Source organism: Pristiophorus japonicus, chromosome 2 (assembly GCF_044704955.1).
Source record: "Pristiophorus japonicus isolate sPriJap1 chromosome 2, sPriJap1.hap1, whole genome shotgun sequence".
NCBI classification, from domain to species: domain Eukaryota; kingdom Metazoa; phylum Chordata; class Chondrichthyes; family Pristiophoridae; genus Pristiophorus; species Pristiophorus japonicus.
This window is the reverse complement of record NC_091978.1, coordinates 77,637,138-77,655,551: the sequence shown is the minus strand read 5'-3', so window position 1 is coordinate 77,655,551 and position 18,414 is coordinate 77,637,138. Positions and strand designations below refer to the sequence as shown.

At 41.8% G+C, this 18,414-nt stretch overlaps 1 protein-coding gene across 2 annotated transcripts in view; it reads right to left on the bottom strand.

Annotated features, from left to right (window-relative positions):
* Positions 1-18,414, bottom strand: part of fam219aa (family with sequence similarity 219 member Aa) — a 92,515-nt gene that overhangs the window by 58,509 nt on the left and 15,592 nt on the right. For both annotated transcript variants that reach the window (XM_070862455.1, XM_070862460.1), the window contains exon 2: positions 7,322-7,421. In XM_070862455.1, the coding sequence (XP_070718556.1) occupies positions 7,322-7,421 (100 nt within the window). The remainder of the gene's footprint in view (positions 1-7,321; positions 7,422-18,414) is intronic.

Genomic DNA, 18,414 nt, shown 5'->3' with positions numbered 1-18,414 from the left:
CAGAATATTTTTTTTTTAAATAGTGAGAAACTGTGGGTCTTGAGAGATTTGGATGCCCTTGTGCAAGAAACACGGAAAGCAAGCATGCAGGTACAGCAAGCAATAAGGAAGGCAAATGGCATGTTATCCTTTATTGCAAGGGGGTTGAAGTATAAGAGTAACAAGGTCTTGCTACAATTGTACAGGGCCTTGGTGAGACCATACCTGGAGTACTGTGCACAGTTTCGGTCTCCTTATTTAAAGGAAGGATATACTTGCCTTGGAGGCAGTGCAATGAAGGTTCACTAGATTGATTCCTGGGATAAGAGGGCTGTCTTCTGATGAGAGACTGTGCAGAATGGGCCAATACTCTCTGGAGTTTAGAAGAACGAGAGGTGATCTCATTGAAACATACAATATTCTGAAGGAGATTGATAGGGTAGATGCTGTTTCCCCAGGCTGGAGTGTCTAGAACTAGGGGGCACAGTCTCAGGAAAAGGGGTAGGCCATTTAAGACAGAAATGAGGAGAATTTTTTTTTCATGCAGAGGGCTGTGAATCGTTGTAATTCTCTTCCCCAGAGGGTTGTGGATGCTGAGTCTCTGAGTATATTAAAGGCTGAGATAGACAGATTTTTGGAGTCTAGGGGAATCAAAGGGATATGGAGATCGGGCAGGAAAGTGGAGTTCAGGGCGATGATCAACCATGATCTTATTGAAAGGTGGAGCAGACTTGAGGGGCCGTAAGGCCTACTCCTGCTCCTATTTCTTATGTTCAAAGTGTGGTAGAAATGTGGAACATTTCACAAACCAGCAGATTCACTGAATGGCTAAACTGCTCGAGGGGCTGAATGGCCTACTCCTGTTCCTATGAAGGCATGTCTCAGGGATGTATACGAAGGAAGCCAGCAATTTTCACTATGATTACCACTTGGTCGAACTTTGTTTAAAAACTTGGACTGTCTGATTTGTACAAAAGGTACTGTCCACCTCCAAAAGAAAAAGTCTTGTGGTTGAGCGATCTACTCGCCTAGCTTCCTTGCGAGTGCAGCGAGATAAGGAACTCGATGAAATTCTCTCATGTAATGTAGCTTTTCCAAGAGCTAGCTGAATTATGACACTATTGTTTTAAACAATAATCTTAGCCTGTACACATTGTTTTAGTGTGATTGTGGTGTTATTATCCTGCCTTCTGAGCTGACGAGACAATGTATTCAGCATTGTCCCACCTATTCAGCAGCAAGTGGGTTTCTGCAAAGTAAGGTTCATTATTAAATTTGGCTATGTATGCTAACCCATAGACAGCAAAGTGTAAAGAAAATAAAAACAAAAAGGATAGAGCTATGTCTGAAATGTCAACATTTTCCCTTTCTTTACAGATGTTGCTGGGCTTGCTCAGTGTATCCAGCATTTTCTGTATATGTTAGAGTAAAAGGTATAGATAGTTCTTCAGAGACTGGATCTGCTTTTGGAAATTGCAGCACATCATGAACTAGAAAAAGATGTTGGGAAAAAGCTAGAATTGGAACAACTGTATAATTACATTAAGACTTACAGGAATATTCAATTACTTCAGGAATTTCAAAATGCTTCAGTACATTGGATTGCCAAAATAATCAAAATATATTCTGTTCCCTGTCTTCCTCAAGCTACCTTTGATAACTAAATGTACCAATGTTTCTTTAGCCAAAACATGCAATTAATACTTTAGAACAATGCAGTTTCTTTGACAGCAGGATGTGTTCGAAAACTATGGTCTTAAATCAGAATACAAAACAAGAGAGCAATGAGTTTGCACTGGATTCATGTGCATGTGGAACTCCAATGCAGTATTGTAAGGGATATCATAACAGCCAGCCCTTATTTGTGTATGATACCTTTGATAAAGTCTGATTGTTTTATCTATTTAAATAAAAGTCATGATTGTTTAAGGAACAATTATACAAAATCATTTTAAAGCAAATGTATGATGCAAACACTGAACTGTTGACAACTGGACTGCTCGTGTGTAATTCCATCCTCACATCTTGCTATTCTATTGGTTCATCTACAATCAGACCATTGAGATTTAATCTCAGGCTACAAATCAATATTGGCCATTATGCATCATATGTTCCTTGCTGAATCCAAGTCTGTCTTTTCGGCTTCTTGCTCACTTGCTCCAATATGACCATTACAAAATAAACTGACTGAAAATGAGTCAATTCCATTGTAATGGTACCTTTTAATATAGACATCCACATGAAAAAAATACATGATTAATAATGATTTACTGCAATAACGGTTATTACTGGATTCTAATTATAGAACTGTTCAGGACTAAAAGAATTTCTCTGCCGATTACTGGTACAAGACTAGTTTCAATTCAACACTCCACCCAAGCAGTTCAAGTGATTATCACTTCTCAACTTTTTAAATAATTTAAAATTAGGCAAATGAGAGCTCGGTCAATTGGCTCTCCACTTTCATTTGAATAGAGCTGGGGGGAAAAAAGTGTTGAAATTAAAATGGTTATTAAAACCCATTTTCTCCCAATGCTTGGCTGTAGCAACTATTTGATCCCAACCACATATCCGTGCCATCACTAAGAATGCCTATTTCCACCTCCGTAACATTGGCCGACTACGCTCCTGCCTCAGCTCCCCTGCTGGTGAAACCCTCATCTATGCTTTTGTTATCTCTAGACATGACTATCCCAACTCACACCTGACTGGCCCCACGTTTGACCCTCCGTAAATTTGCAGTCATTCAAAACTCTGCTGCGCATGTCCTAATTCGCACCAAGTCCCATTCACCCATCACCCATTCTCATCCTGGTTTTTAAATCCCTCCATGGCCTCATCCTTCCCCATCTCTAATCTCCTCTAGTCCTACAATCCTCAGATATCTGTGCTCCTCCAATTCTGGCCTTTTGAGCATCCCCGATTTTAATCACTCCACCACTGGCGGCTCTGCTTTCAGCTGCCATGGCCCCAAGCTCTGGAATTCCGTCCCTAAATCTCTCCACCTCTAGACGCTCTTTAAAACTTCTCTCTTCATCTGCCATAATATGTCCTTGTGTGACTCGGTATCAAATCGTCTTGGGGCATTTTACTATGTTAAAAGCGCTATATAAGTTATTATTACATGGACTCAGAAATTACAGGTCTTTGCATCAGAACCTAAAACTACAAATAAATTATTACACTGCGTCACTGAAGAAAAAAGTAACTACCCAGCCGACAAAAATTACTCTCAGTTCATCCCCAAGTAACACGAGCCCCAACTCAGCAATATTAATTTTAAAACAATTAGACAAAAAAAAAAGCTTTTTAATGTAACAAAACTTCACTTCTTACAAAAGTTATTTTACAAAAAGTTTGATGTTCCTATAATAGCACAGCTCTCCAGAAAACAGAAGGCAGGCTTGGGAGTGACAGTAAGTTACATACACTGCTTGTAGCTATAGGAATCTCTTTTAAACAAGTTAAAAGACTAAAAAAGGACAAGATTTTGGTGTGCTCAGAGAAGACCATCATCTTGTAGTAATTCAAAATAATTTAGTCTGGATTGAAAATCACACCGAATGCCCATATTCTTCTGTTTCTTTTGAAAGGGGGAAAATGCCAGTGTCAGATCATCTGTGCAGGCTAAAACTAAGAGACATTTATTAACATATAGGATAATATACAGAAGTAACAAGACACAGCTAGATAAATAGAATATGTTACGTAGAAAAAAAGATCAAACTAGTTCACCCTACAACATTTCTTATACATCTGATATTCAGCAGGGCTTTTTGATAAAGCAGTCTTTTGTAGACCTCATGATATAACGCGATACATAGGTGATGTGAGTCCTAGTCGATCACAAGAGTTCAGATCTCCCATCACAATCTGTATTACGGTTTACATAATAGGAATTTGAAGTTGGCTCTCACTTCTTGTGACGTGGATGTTAAATATCTTGGGTACTAATATCTTAATGGATCACCAGGCAGAAATAGTGAACTTACCTATTCCACTGACACCTGGGATTCCCTGGCCAAAGACCGCCCCAAGTGGAGAAAGTGTATCTGGGAGGGCACTGAGCACTTCGAGTCTCAACGACGAAAGCATGCAGAAATCAAGCACAGGCAGCGGAAAGAGCATGCAGCAAACCAGTCCCACCCAACCCCTTCCCTCAATGACTATCTGTCCCACCTGTGACAGAGTCTGTGGCTCTCGTATTGGACTGTTCAGCCACCAAAGAACTCACTTCAGGAGTGGAAGCAAGTCTTCCTTGATTCTGAGGAACTGTCTATATGATATATGACTGTGGCTACAAGAGCAGGTCAGAGGCTCTGTATTCTGCTGCGAATATCTCACCTTCTGCCTCCCCAAAGGCTTTCAACCATCTACAAGGCACAAGTCAGGAGTGTGATGGAATAATCGCCTAGATAAGTGCAGGTGTTCTTGAACAATGATATAGAAATAAAAATTATTCATTAGCACTGCACTTGAGGTTACAGTGAAGCAATGGTACCATTACACAGTTTATTTTCTATTTCGCTAGTCTATAAAATCCAAATTAAAACAGTAAATGGTTTTGTAATGGAATGGCAAATTATCTTACGGGTTTGAGAGTTTGGTCTGAATATAACCCAAACTCTCACGATTAATACTTTGAAGAGCATGACGGCTCCTTTGCTACTGGTACCTTGGCTATGTCTGTGGAATGGAACTGGCCAGAATTGCTTTGACTACAAGTGTCAGCTGTGGCTCAGTGGATAGCACACTCGCCTGTGAGTCAGAAGGTTGTGGGTTAAAATCCCACTCCAGGGACTGGAGCACAAAAATCTAAGCTGATACTCCAGTGCTGCAATGTCGGAGGTGCCATCTTTTGGATGAGACATTAAACCCGCTCAGGTGGACGTAATGTTCCCATGACACTATTTCGAAGAAGAGCAGCAGAGTTATTCCAGTGTCCCCTGGCCAATATTTATCCCTCAATCAACCTAACAGTGGGAGTTTGCTACGCGCAAATTGACTGGCACCAACAGTGACTACATTTCAAAAGTACTTCATTGGCTGTAAAACGCTTTGAGACATCCAATGGTCGTGAAATGCGCTATATAAATGTAAGTCTTTATTTCATTTTCATAAAGTTTAGACTAATATTCTGAAGTTTACTGGATTCACTTAGGGAGTCCGAGAAATTTCAGAGTTTCATTTTCTTAAGTGTTATCTGTGATTAGTCATTGCCCTCAGAAAAATTATGATGGGGTAGATTTCACAGTCGAGTATATAACTATGTAGTCTGTGGAGGGAGAGAACACGACAGGCTAAATGACTTTTGCATTCTATATTTTCTCATGTTCTTAGATGTTTTTCTATCAGCTGCAAATATTCTACATCAAATAGGATATGAGCAGCATCAACATAATTTCTAAAAGCCAAATGCCTATAAAACAATACTTTGGCACCAAGTGTGAGTTTCTGTTATGCTACATGCATACCTTATGCACCCTAACAACTATACTACCTTACACAAAAAAGTTCTAATAGTTTTTTTGGATAAGGTAGGATCCCATTCCTTATAAGCAATAATGGCAACCTAGGGTACAAACATACAGAGGGGCTGTAATTGTAGCATGACAAAAATGGCTGCCATCAATAGCTCCATACCTACATATACTGCTGTTTGGAATCTGAAGCCTGTTCTCACAGCTGAGCCTTGTCATGTCTAGTTCGTATCTGAAATGAGGCTCACAAAAACAACAGCTCCTGTGTGAGCAATTTTCTCCAGTTACAGTGTGCTGGAGTGTTGAATCACTAATGATGCAGCCAAACTCATTTACGCCAATTAGTCATTCATTCATCCAAGTGCAACTCTACATCTGATCATTCCTGCATCAGAGAAGTCACGACAGTCAACTAATACTTGAAGACACCAGGGACTCGTGTCAGACTAAATGGTAGCATCTTATACAGGTTGAACCTCTCTTACCCGGCGCCCTCGAGACCTGGCCTATGCCGGATAAGAGAATTTTCCGGACGATGGGAGGTCACATGACTTACCGGTCCAGATGACAGCGTTCGTGCCCCTGACCACTTCTGCCACGCTGCAACTCCAACAATTTCCAAGCACAGCAGCTGTCAGCTCTGTTTCACAGCAGCGGGGCACGTTCCCCAACAATTGGGAAAATCGGGGCTCAGCGGGTGGGGGTTGGGAGTGCGGAAGTAAGGAAGGCTGCTGAGAGAGATCGTGAGGGGTGATGGGAGAGATCGCAGGGGGAAGAGATCTCTTGGCTATCGGTCTTGAGATTGGGGGGGGGGGGGGGGGGGCATTAATATTCCTCCTTATTTGTCCAGTCCCATGCCGTACGGGAATGCTGACGACTCGGCCGCATTCTGCACATGTGCCCACCCCACTCCGGGCCGGTAATGATTCGAGGGAGGTAGCCGGATAAGAGAGGGGTTCAACCTGTACTACTAGTTCAATCTTCCAATGCTCAGTTAAATATATTTTATGAAATTCCCTGATTTGTGTAAAAGTACAATGCCTTCAAGTCAACTGCTATCAACTGGGTGAACTGCTTGGATGGTCTGTGGCTGAATGATCACCTTCATCCTCCAAGATGAAAATCCTTGGACTCACAAATACAAATAGACTTTAATCCCACTGAATGATTTAGAATTACAAAGTAATGGCTCCACCACCATTCAATAAGATCATGGCTGATCTGCACCTCAACTCCATTTATCTACCTTTGCTTGATATCCCTCTATACTATTACCTAACAAAAATCTATCTATCTATCTTAGTCTTGAAATTTTAACAGAAACTATATAAAAAACACCATCTGTCATAACACACACTCCAATATAAATGAAGTGTTGTAAATATTTTGCCTGTATCAGCAGAACTCTCCAATGTTTATACCACAGATTTCTTGTAGTATCAAAATAGTTGTGCTGAATATTGTGCACTTAAAAAATATATATATAATTCCACACACTTTATATTTTGGCATGTCTGATAGAGGAAAGTGGAATAGAAAATTCTTTAAATTCTTGTATTTTGCTGCACAACATAAAACTACTTCAGAGTGAGATTTTCTTTTTCTATTTTGTGAACTAAATTTAGAGCCATTTTACAGCAAGGAATTTGTGCACTGTGCCCGTGGGAATGAAACTGCAGCAAAACTGTGCCACAGCAAATATACCAGCATGCAGATTAACATATGCTCAGTTCAACTTTAGTGTCAGCACATTAAATATGGGCAGTTCAGTCTTGAACGTGACATGAAAGTAACCAATGATTTGCTCATGCTAACAGAGCATTAAATAAAAAAAAATACTGTATTCAGACATTGTAACTCACCTATTTTCATCTGCAGTGGGGATGGCTTGTAATTCATTGTCACAGTCTCGGCCTCCCGGGTGTCACACTCACCTTCAGAGATTGAAGTGGCTGTGGGATCCTGTTTAAAATGACAAGGTGGATAATTATTACATCACGCCTTCTAAAAGTATGTTATGTAGTATTTTGAAAAATTGTATCAAGAACACATGATATAACCCGACATATTCAGCTTGAATGCAGCAAACAAATTTTGAAGCTTAGCAAATAACTGAATTAGCATAATGCTCGCATAAACACTTTTACCAGGTTGATTTGTTAAAGCACATAGCAACAGGAGTAGGCCATTCAGCCCCTGGAGCCCGCTCCACCATTCAATTAGATCATGGCTGATCTGCACCTCAACTCCATTTACCTACCTTTGCTTGACATCCCTTGATACTCTTACCTAACAAAAATCTATCTATCTTAGTCTTGAAAGGTCCAATTGCCCCATCAACCACAGCCATTTGGGGGAAGAGCGTTTCAGATTTCTACTACAGTTTGTGTGAAAACATGCTTTCTGATTCTGCTCCCAAATGGTCTAGCTTTAATATGAAGATTATGTCCCCTTGTCCTCGATTCCCCCATCAGAGGAAATAGTTTATATGCATTTTCCCTAACATTTTAAGTACTTTGATTAGATCACCCTCAATCTTCTATATTCAAGGGAATACAAGCCAAGTTAATGCAATCGGTCCTCATAATTTAATCCCCGAAGCACTGGTATCATTCTGGCCTCCAAGACCAATATATCCTTCCTGAGGTCCAATGCCCAAACCTGAACACAGTACTTCAAATGGGGTCTGACCAAGGTTCTATGCATCTGAAGCACAAGTGATATTGGTTGAAGGATAAATATTGGATAAGACACCAGGGATAACTCCCCTGCTCTTTTTCAGAATAGTGCCATGGAATCTTTTATTTCCACTTGAAAGTGGCCTTGGTTTGACATCTCATCCGAAAGAGGTGATTGCTTTTTGTACCTGTCTATTAGGATTTGTGAACTTGGACTCCCAAATCTTAATGCTCCTCTACAGTTCCTAGTTTCTCACCATTTAGAAAAAAACTCCAATTTATCTTTCCTGTGTCCAAAGTGGATGTCTTCACACTTGCCCACCACATTACTATCTGCCATTGTTTTACCCACTCACTTAATTTGTCTATGCCAGATACTTACTTGTGATTATCAAGAATTATTTCTCCACCCACCCCAAGGGGAGAGAAATCAGAATTATTGCTTAAAATTGTAGGAACCCTCATTAATTTAGATATAACTCACTACACTTGAAACTACAATATTAAACTTTTAGCTCTATATATTTTTTAAAGGAAGAATTTCATTGTTTTACAATGATCAAAGAAATATTTAAAGCTTTGAAACAACTAAATTCGTATCCTGAATAATTCCTTACTAAAAAGGCTGCTGTATTATATTAAGCTACATACTTGACTTGGTTTCATCATTCTGTTCAATTATTCGCAGAAACGCAAATGAATGATTTTGGTCAGCAACAGAAGGAAGTAACAAATTTAAACAGTGAAAATAAAATTGTAGCTTCCTTGTCTTAATTTAAACAACAGCACTTATAAAGCTTCTTTAACATAGGAAAACATTACAAGACGCTTCTCAGGAGGGTTAACAGACAAAAATCGAGACCAATCCAAAGGAGGAGATATTAGGATGGGTGACTAAAAATCTGGTCAAAGAGCCCGCTGGCTGGCCTCCATAAACTCAAGCTCATCTAAAACTCTGCTGCTCGTATCCTAACTCGCATCAAGTCCCGTTCAACCATCTCCCCTGTGCTCGATGACTTACATTAATTCCCGGTTAAGCAACGGTTCGATTTTAAATTTCTCATCCTGATTTCAAATCCTTTCATGGTCTCGCCCCTCCCGAGATCTATCTCCTCCAGCCCTATAACCTTCCGAGATACCTGTGCTCTTCCAATTCTGACTTCTTGCGCATCTCTGATTTTAATTTCTCCATTATTGGTGGCCGTGCCTTCAGCTGTCAAGGCCCAAAAGCTTTGGAAATTTCCTCTCTACACCTTTCCGTTTCTCTCTCTCTCCTCCTTTAATACGCTCCTTAAAATCTCATCTGCCCTAATATCTCCTTATGTGGCTTGGTGTCAAATTTTGTTTGATAATGCTCCTGTGAAGCACCTTGGGATATTTTACTACATTAAGGTGCTATATAAATGCAAGTTGTTATCTTAAAAGGAGGAGGGGCAGAGGGGTTTAGGAATGGAATTCCAGAGCTTCGGGCCTAGATGGCTAAAAATAAGTCCGCTAATGGTGGAGCAAATGAAGTGGGTTTGCACAAGAAGCCAGAACTGGAGGAATGCAGAATTCTTGGAGGGTTGTAGGGCTGGAGGAGGTTAGAGAGATAAGGAGCAGTAAGGCCATGGAGGGATTTGAACATAAGGATAAACATTTAAGAAGAAAAAAACAAGGCTTTGCTGGACTCGGTGCCAATATAGGTCAACGAGCACAGGGGTGATGGCTGAACAGGACTTGGTGCATGTTAGGATATGGGCACCAAAGTTTTAGAAGAGTTCAAGTTGATGGAGGCTGGAAGCTGGTCAGGAGTGTATTGGAATAGTCGAGTCTAGAGGCAACAATAGCATGGATGAGGGTTTCAGTAACAGATAAGCTGAGGTGGGGGCAGAAATGGCCGGATGTAGAAGTAGGGTGTCTTTGTGATGGGTCAAATTGGACGCTGAGATTGGAATGAATGATGACCGATGAGATGAACCACCTGTTACTTGGTTTTGGTAATGCTAACTGCGAATCGCGGGGCGATGTGGAGGATCGGGCTAGGTTAGATAGGACTAGTTTAAATCGCGGGGCAACGCGGAGGATAGGGCAGGTTAGATAGGGCGAGTTTAAATCGCGCGGCGACGCGGAGGATAGGGCTAGGTTAGATAGGGCTAGTTTAAATCGCGCGGTGACGCGAACTGCGGGGCAACGCGGAGGATAGGGCTAATTTAAATCGCGCAGCGACACGAACCGCGGGGCGACGCGGAGGATAGGGCTAGGTTAGATAGGGCTAGTTTAAATCGCGCGGCGACACGAACTGCGGGGCGACGCAGAGGTCAGGGAATTACGTAAAATTAAGCCGTGGGGCAACGCGGGACTGCGTAAATTAAAAATTGTACTTATGCCAGGTATGGCGTCGATCTTGTATATCACTTGGTCCGCCTAGGCTCTGGATAAGATAACTTATTCCACTGCGGGGCGACGCGGGGACAATCGGGACTAATTAGGACCCTGATCCTACGCGGGCCGACGCGAGGATGGGTAATTTAGATAAAACTACGAATTCCCTGAAAGATCATGGATCCAAAAATAGAGCCGGCCAAAACAATTAATAGGAAAGAAGAGAGACTTTTGTGAACGTCTGTTTTGAATGAGAAGTACTTGTGTGATTTTGACTGCAGAATGAAAGCATGTTTGGGAAACCGTGGAGTTGTGGTTTGTATTAGCTCCACCCACTTTTTCAAACAGTGAAAGTTTTTTTAACCCTTTGTAGTGTTGTCCTGTATGTGGGAAGTTTAAGAGTGTGAACCTTATTGAATTACATTTTAAGTTGGGAACGCAGGTGTGGATATATTCGGATGATAAGTTACGGAGCTAGGAAATGCACAAAGGATAGGTTTGTTGAGTAAAAGATAAAAAATACATGGTCCCGGTGGTTGAAAAAAAAATAATTTATTTGACACGCTCACTTACTTGTCGAAAGAAAACATGCAATGATTGATTACATTGGGTTGAAAAACATAAATTTAGTCTCGGAATGAGATAAAGAATGCCTTTTAAAAAAAGCTTCTAAAGTCAAAAAAAAGTTTTAAATAAAGATTGAAATTACAAAATTTGAATTGGGATTTTGAGATATTAAAGAAGGCACAGCAAAATACTGAGGTGGATTCAAAAAAAAAAATTATATTAAATCTGATCTTAAAGAAAATAGGAGATATAAAACAAAAAGGTTTGGAAACAATCTAGAAATACCTTCAGGGATCAGGTCAAACTCCTGGGCGAGTGGCGAGCTATCTGCGAAGGTGTAAAAGGGACTTTTTGAAAAATGTTAAAAACAGCAAGCTTTAGCAGTTTAGAAGAGACATTGTAACGACCTTGAAACTGGAAAGATTGAGATAACGAAAAGCAGCCCTCTCAGCCTACGTGCCAGATTCCCCTCTAGTTATGGAAAAGGACATAACTTACTAAATACTAGCTGATATTTGCTGTGAAAAAGATATTGGCTTAATTGAAAACATTTTGGAAGAGGTAAAAGACACTCTCCATTGATAATGATTTTAAATTATGAGAAAGTTCCACTGCAGTTTGAAAAGATGCATCACTTCTGTCAAGTTGGCAGGAAAACGCCACTAAATTAGGACTCTCATTGACAGAAGGAGGACATGTTAAAACCGTAGACGTCTTTAAAAAAAAAAGAGTGCGCGCACGAGAAACGTACTAAGAGTTCCACTGGGACCTCTGAGAAAGGTATCGACAGTCAAATGGTTGGCCTTGCATTGACCGAGGCTGATGACGAAATTGAATTTCAGTAAACAAAATAGCTATTAAAAATGTGTGGTCTCATTTTAAATCAATTTAAAAAAAATCTTTGGCAAGTACTTGAATTAGAAGTTAAAAAATTGGAGTTTAATCTAAAATGCTACCTTTCCTGATGAGAAGACTTTTATTATGACAGCTTTACTAATGATTTCTGCTGTTTAACGGATTCCTAATTTCTAAGCAAGTTTTGAAGGCACAAAGACTTTTTTTTTCAGATGATTACGTGAAGTCACGTAATGACATCAGGTCTTCTTACAAACCTGTAAAGGAGTTAACCCTTTCCATTGACAGCCGTTTTATACTGAACATTATTAATTTAGATTTCTTAATAGAATAAAGACTCACCTGACAGATAAAGGAAATGGTGGGATAGTCAGAATAAAATAGAACTAGCTTATGTAATAATACTTGCCTGATACAATAAAGAAATAGATACTCAAACAAAACAAATTGAAGAGTTAAAAGGCTAAGATAAATAAGCTGAAAGAGATTTTGTTTTAAAAACGGGACCAGACAGATACAGATAGTACAGTGCACAGCCATAGCACCATCACCTGTGGCAAAAGAGCCAATGTACCCCACGGTGGGGAATCCACAAACCCAACCTAACCCTGACCTCCGATTTCACGGAGTGACCTCAACATGCATGGATAAAAGATGAGTCAGACTAAAACCTTGCAAAGGATAAGTTAGCCTCGGAAAAACCAATGCCAACCATCCAAGATGTCATTAAAGCACAGGAGAACGCTCCTGAAAAAGATAAACTGTTGTGGAAAGATTATGGATGTACTTATGACAATGTTTCTAAACTCTGGACCACTCCCGCGGAACAGACTTGCATGTCTGACAAGTTGGCCCTATGGGTTATTGTATGTATACACTTGGCTACTCATTGTGGAGCAAGGACAAGAAGTGACACGCTTTGGCCACTTGGTGGCACCCTAGACTCCAGGCGCTGGCCCAGAACATCAGTAGTCGCTGCCTTGTTTGCCAACAGCATAATCCAGGGAAGGAAGTCCCCTGTGATTGGGGTAAGACGCCCCTACCAGAAGGTCCCTTTGAGACCTTGCAGTTGGACTACATTGAGTTGCAAAGAGTTCAGTGTTACAAATATGTGTTAGTAATAGTAGATGTGTTTAGCAAATGGATCGAAGCTTACCCTAACCTGGACAATAAGGCTCAAACTGTTGTTAAGGTGTTAATGAGGGAAATTGTTCCTAGATATGGTATCCCAGCTCAACTGAGTTCCGATAATGGCCCTCACTTTATTGGCCAAGTTAACAAAGAATTCTGTTCCCAGATGCGCATTAACCAGCAGCTGCATTGTGCCTACCGACCCCAAGCTGCGGGACTAGTTGAACTTGCTAATCAAACTCTTAAAACCAAGCTTGCAAAACTGGTAGCATCAACCGGACTCAATTGACTTAAACTCCTTCCCATAGCCCTATTCCAGATCAGAACTACTCCCACCGGTAAGGCTAGACTGACCCCCGCGGAGGTCATTTATGGTAGACCAGTTAGGACCCCCTGGAATCAGAATGTCCCCTCTACTGTCCAATTCCACCACATGACTGAGGAAATGACCACCTATGTTCTTTCCCTGTCTCAGGCTCTGCGAATAGCCCACAACCAGGTTCGAGATGCTCACCTCGACCGCCCAGCTTTGCCCGAATCGTCTCTCGTGGCACCAGGGAAGTATGTCCTGATTAAGAAATGGATTCGAAAGGGATTAGAGCCAAGATGGGAGGGGCCTTTTCAGGTGTTACTTACTACCCCCACTGCAGCTAAGGTTGAGGGGAGAAGCCCCTGGGTTCACCTGCAACACTGCAAGCTCATCACCCTCTAACGAATCTATTTTACTGGTTGTCCTAACCCCTGTTTCTGTTCCAGACTTCCTCTTCTCCATAGCTGAATAAGGTCATTCCTAGGAGCGTCCCGACTAACCGAGTGGGCCCCGAGGAGAACAGTTTGAACCCCTGCCCGTAGTGATAGACAACCAGCTACACCGACGTTGACCTGAGAAGAGAGGCGAGAAAACCGAACTCTTTGAATCAGCAAAATATTCGGACTATTTATTCTTGTCCATTCTTGTTCTCGAGTAATTGTTAACTTAGAGCGATAAGATGAAACTGTGTCTGTGTGCCAGTCTGTATAGTAGCGTTGGTGTACGTCAAGTGTGGCGCGTGGGAAGTGAGACTGAAGCGAGAGCTCCATGTAAACACCTTTTTGTATATGTCTTATGTTTACGCGCGAAATGGGAACTTTTCTAGTTGCTGGGTGTGCTCACATATCCCTATACATTCTAAAGGGGGAATTCCTTTGCGCCCCGTTCCACTGACCCTAACTGAGACTGTCAAGTGGCTTCTGAGCCAGACTAGCATGAGAGAAGGGGGGCCAATGCAAATACGAAAGATGAAAGGCGGGTTAAGAGAGGGATCACGGAGGGCAGGAGGAGCATCATACCGTTACCGTGTGGACCACCACGGGGACATCACCGAGTGGGAGAGTGCTGAGTACCCCATTAGTCAAACGTTCCAGGGATGGTACCAACCACCCTATGACCATAAAAAGGAACCCCCATTCTTAGTCCTGACCAATACCTCGGGGATCGGGAGGCCAACCGGGACCATATGTTCAACCCGAAGTGACACCAGCAGAAAGGGACATATCATAGGGTACAGCGATTGCCCACACAACCTCAACATCACAACAGGTGCACGAGTCACTATCCTCTCTCACCTTCCGAATAAAACAGGTGGAGGTCTGTGGGTCCAGTCTTGGGACCCCAACACAATATATAAAAAGGCAGCGTATAACGGCACGTATTTTGTGTGCGGGCATAGGGCGTATCCCTGGTTACCTAGGCGATGGATAGGGTCCTGCTATCTGGGATATGTGGTGCCATTTGTGCGGCAAACACGTACCCTGGCGGAAGCACATGCCTCCAGCCGACACAGGCGAGCCCTCACCCCCGCCGAAAGGTTCTTTGGGGTCATGATGTTCCCATTCGGGATAGGACGCACCATGGATGAAGTACAGAACCTAGAGAGGGTATTGGAACAGATAGCTAACTATACTGCTGAAGCTCTGGAGGGCATCACGGCCGAAATGATAGCAATACGGACCGTGGCATTACAAAACCGAATGGCCCTCGATTATCTGTTAGCTGAGAAAGGGGGAACGTGTGCCTTGATAGGATCTGAATGTTGCACTTACATCCCAGATAGTTCAGAAAACATAGCCAATCTCGCTGATCACATAAGAAGGGAGGTAAAGAAATTATCCAGCCCTGCAGGAGGAGTGGGCTGGTTTGATTGGCTGTTAGGTGAATCCTGGGGATCGTATCTAATACATGGAGCAATTATTCTCATCGTAGTAATAATTACCTGTTGCTTGATTATTGGTTGCTTTAACCTTTGTTGTAAAGTCATGATGGCAAGGTTAGCAAACCCTCTTGTGACCATGGGCTCCCGGGTTATGATCCAGCAAACTAAAGACCTACTCGACAAGGAGGATCAGGAAAGAGAGTGCGAACGGCTGAATGCGATACTCCTGGAATAGTCATCAGGGTTATCATGGAATGATAAAAGGGGGGAATGTGAATGTGTGAAAATGCATAAGCAATAGAGACAGTGAAGTGAACAAAGGAATCATGGAAGAATAACTAAAAGAATGTCAGACTGCAAATATTACAACATCAGCACAAATAACAGACTCGCTCAAGGTCTTAGTTACTAGTCACGCCAGTAAAATTGTAACATTTACAAGCAATGGGTGAGAAAGCTCTGTGAGAAAAAGTTGCTATAACCACTTGCCCGTATCTAATTGGGCAAGGAAGGTCAGGTATCGGCTCATGAGTGGACAAAGGGAAGGAGGGATCACAAAGGATAGGGTGAACTGAATGTCCCTCAATTGTATTACGTACTGAAAGTTGCGCCCCTACATTGTAACGGGGCTTGTCCGAGGGAAGTGGGCGCACTCTGAGGGAGAGCGTTCCTTTGTTCTGATAAGTCCCGGCCGTTGAAACAATTAATAAAGACTGCTTTGTTATAAGCTGCTTTGGTGTTCACGTCAGTGTATTCACTGAAACAGATTGAGGGAAAAAGAATCCGTATTAACAAAGGAATAGTATTAACCATGGGGTTAATAACAAGTAGCAAGCTATCAAAATAGGCAGAGGGGATCTCTGTTCTAACATTTCATCAGAACGGTAGCATCACCAATAATGCCGTACTTCTCAGTACTGCACTGGTATGCCAGCCTGGACAACATCTTGAAACCATAGCTTCTTACTTAGAGGCAAGAGTGCTACTAACTGAGCCAATCACACTATGATGATTTGTTAATTTGTTTTTTGGTAGTACTGGTTGAAGCAGAAATGTTGGCAAAGGCATTTTAGACAGTTGGAAACTCTTGCAAGATTTCAGTTTATACCAGTCACAACTTATTTCAACATCAGATTCATACAGGTTTTACAAAGATCTTGAGAGATCGATTACTTCTTCAGATGTACCTGTACTTGTCAAAGAAACGTAGAAAATATGTAAAGGAGTATGCCATTCGGCTCTTTGAGACTGCACCACCATTCAATAAGATCATGGCTGATCATTCACCTCAATATCCCTTTCCTGCTTTCTCTATATACCCCTTGATCCCTTTAGCCGTAAAGGCCAGATCTAACGAACTGGCATCAACAGCTCTCTGCGGTAGAGAATTCCACAGGTTAACAACTCGAGTGAAGAAGTTTCTCCTCATCTTGGTCCTAAATGGCTTACCCCTTATCCTTGGACTGTGACCCCTGGTTCGGGACTTCCAAACATCAGGAACATTCTTCCTGCATCTAACCTGTCTAAACCGCATGCCAACTTTCAATGACTGATGTACCATGACACCCAGGTCTCGTTGCACCTCCCCTTTTCCTAATCTGCCACCATTCAGATAATATTCTGCCTTCATGTTTTTGCCACCAAAGTGGATAACCTCACATTTATCCACATTATATTGCATCTGCGATGCATTTGCCCACTCATCGAACCTATCCAAGTCACCCTGCAGCCTCTTAGCATCATCCTCACAGCTCACACCGCCAGCCAACTTAGTGTCATCTGCAAACTTGGAGATATTATACTCAATTCCTTCACCTAAATCATTGATGTATATTGTAAATAGCTGGGGTCCCAGCACTGAGCCCTGCGACACTCCACTAGTCACTGCCTCCCATTCTGGAAAGGACCCGTTTATCCCAGCTCTCTGCTTCCCGTCTGCCAACCAGTTCTCTATCCACGTCAATACATTACCCCCAATACCATGTGCTTTAATTTTGCACACCAATCTCTTATATGAGACCTTGTCAAAAGCCTTTTGAAAGTCCAAATACACCACATCCACTGGTTCTCCCTTGTCCACTCTACCAGTTACATCCTCAAAAAATTCTAGATTTGTCAAGCATGATTTCCCTTTCATAAATCCATGCTGACTTGGACCGATCCTGTCACTGCTTTCCAAATGCGCTGCTTTTTCATCTTTAATAATTGATTCCAACATTTTCCCACTACTGATGTCAGGCTAACCGGTCTATAATTACCCGTTTTCTCTCTTCCTCCTTTTTTTAAAAAAGTGGTGCTACATTAGCTACCCTCCAGTCCATAGGATCTGATCCAGAGTCGATAGACTGTTGGAAAATGATCAGTGCATCCACTATTTCTAGGGCCACTTCCTTAAGTACTCTGGGATGCAAACGATCAGGCTTTGGGGATTTATTGGCCTTCAATTCCATCAATTTCCCTAACACAATTTCCTGACCAATAAGGATTTCCTTCAGGTCCTCCTTCTCACTAGACCCTCGGTCCCCTAGTATTTCCAGAAGATTATTTGTGTCTTCCTTCGTGAAGACAGAACCGAAGTATTTGTTCAATTGGTCTGCCATTTCTTTGTTCCCCATTATAAATTCACCTGATTCTGACTGCAAGGGACCTACCTTTGTCTTCACTAATCCTTTTCTCTTCACATATGCATAGAAGCTTTTGCAGTCAGTTTTTAAGTTCCCAGCAAGCTTCCTCTCATACTCTAGTTTCCCCCTCTTAATTAAACCCTTTGTCCTCCTCTGCTGAATTCTAAATTTCTCCCAGTCCTCATGTTTGCTGCTTTTTCTGGCCAATTTATATGCCTCTTCCTTGTATTTAACACTATCCCTAATTTCCCTTGTTAGCCACCTTCCCCGTTTTATTTTTACTCCAGACAGGGATGTATAATTGTTGAAGTTCATCCAAGTCATCTTTAAATGTTTGCCATTGCCTATCCACCATCAACCCTTTAAGTATCATTCACCAGTCTATTCCAGCCAATTCACGTTTCATACCATCGAAGTTACCTTTCCTTAAGTTCAGGACCTGAGTTTCTGAACTAACTGTGTCACTCTCCAAAATTCTACCACATTATGGTCACTCTTCCCCAAGGGACCTCGCAAAACAAGATTGTTAATTACACATCACCCA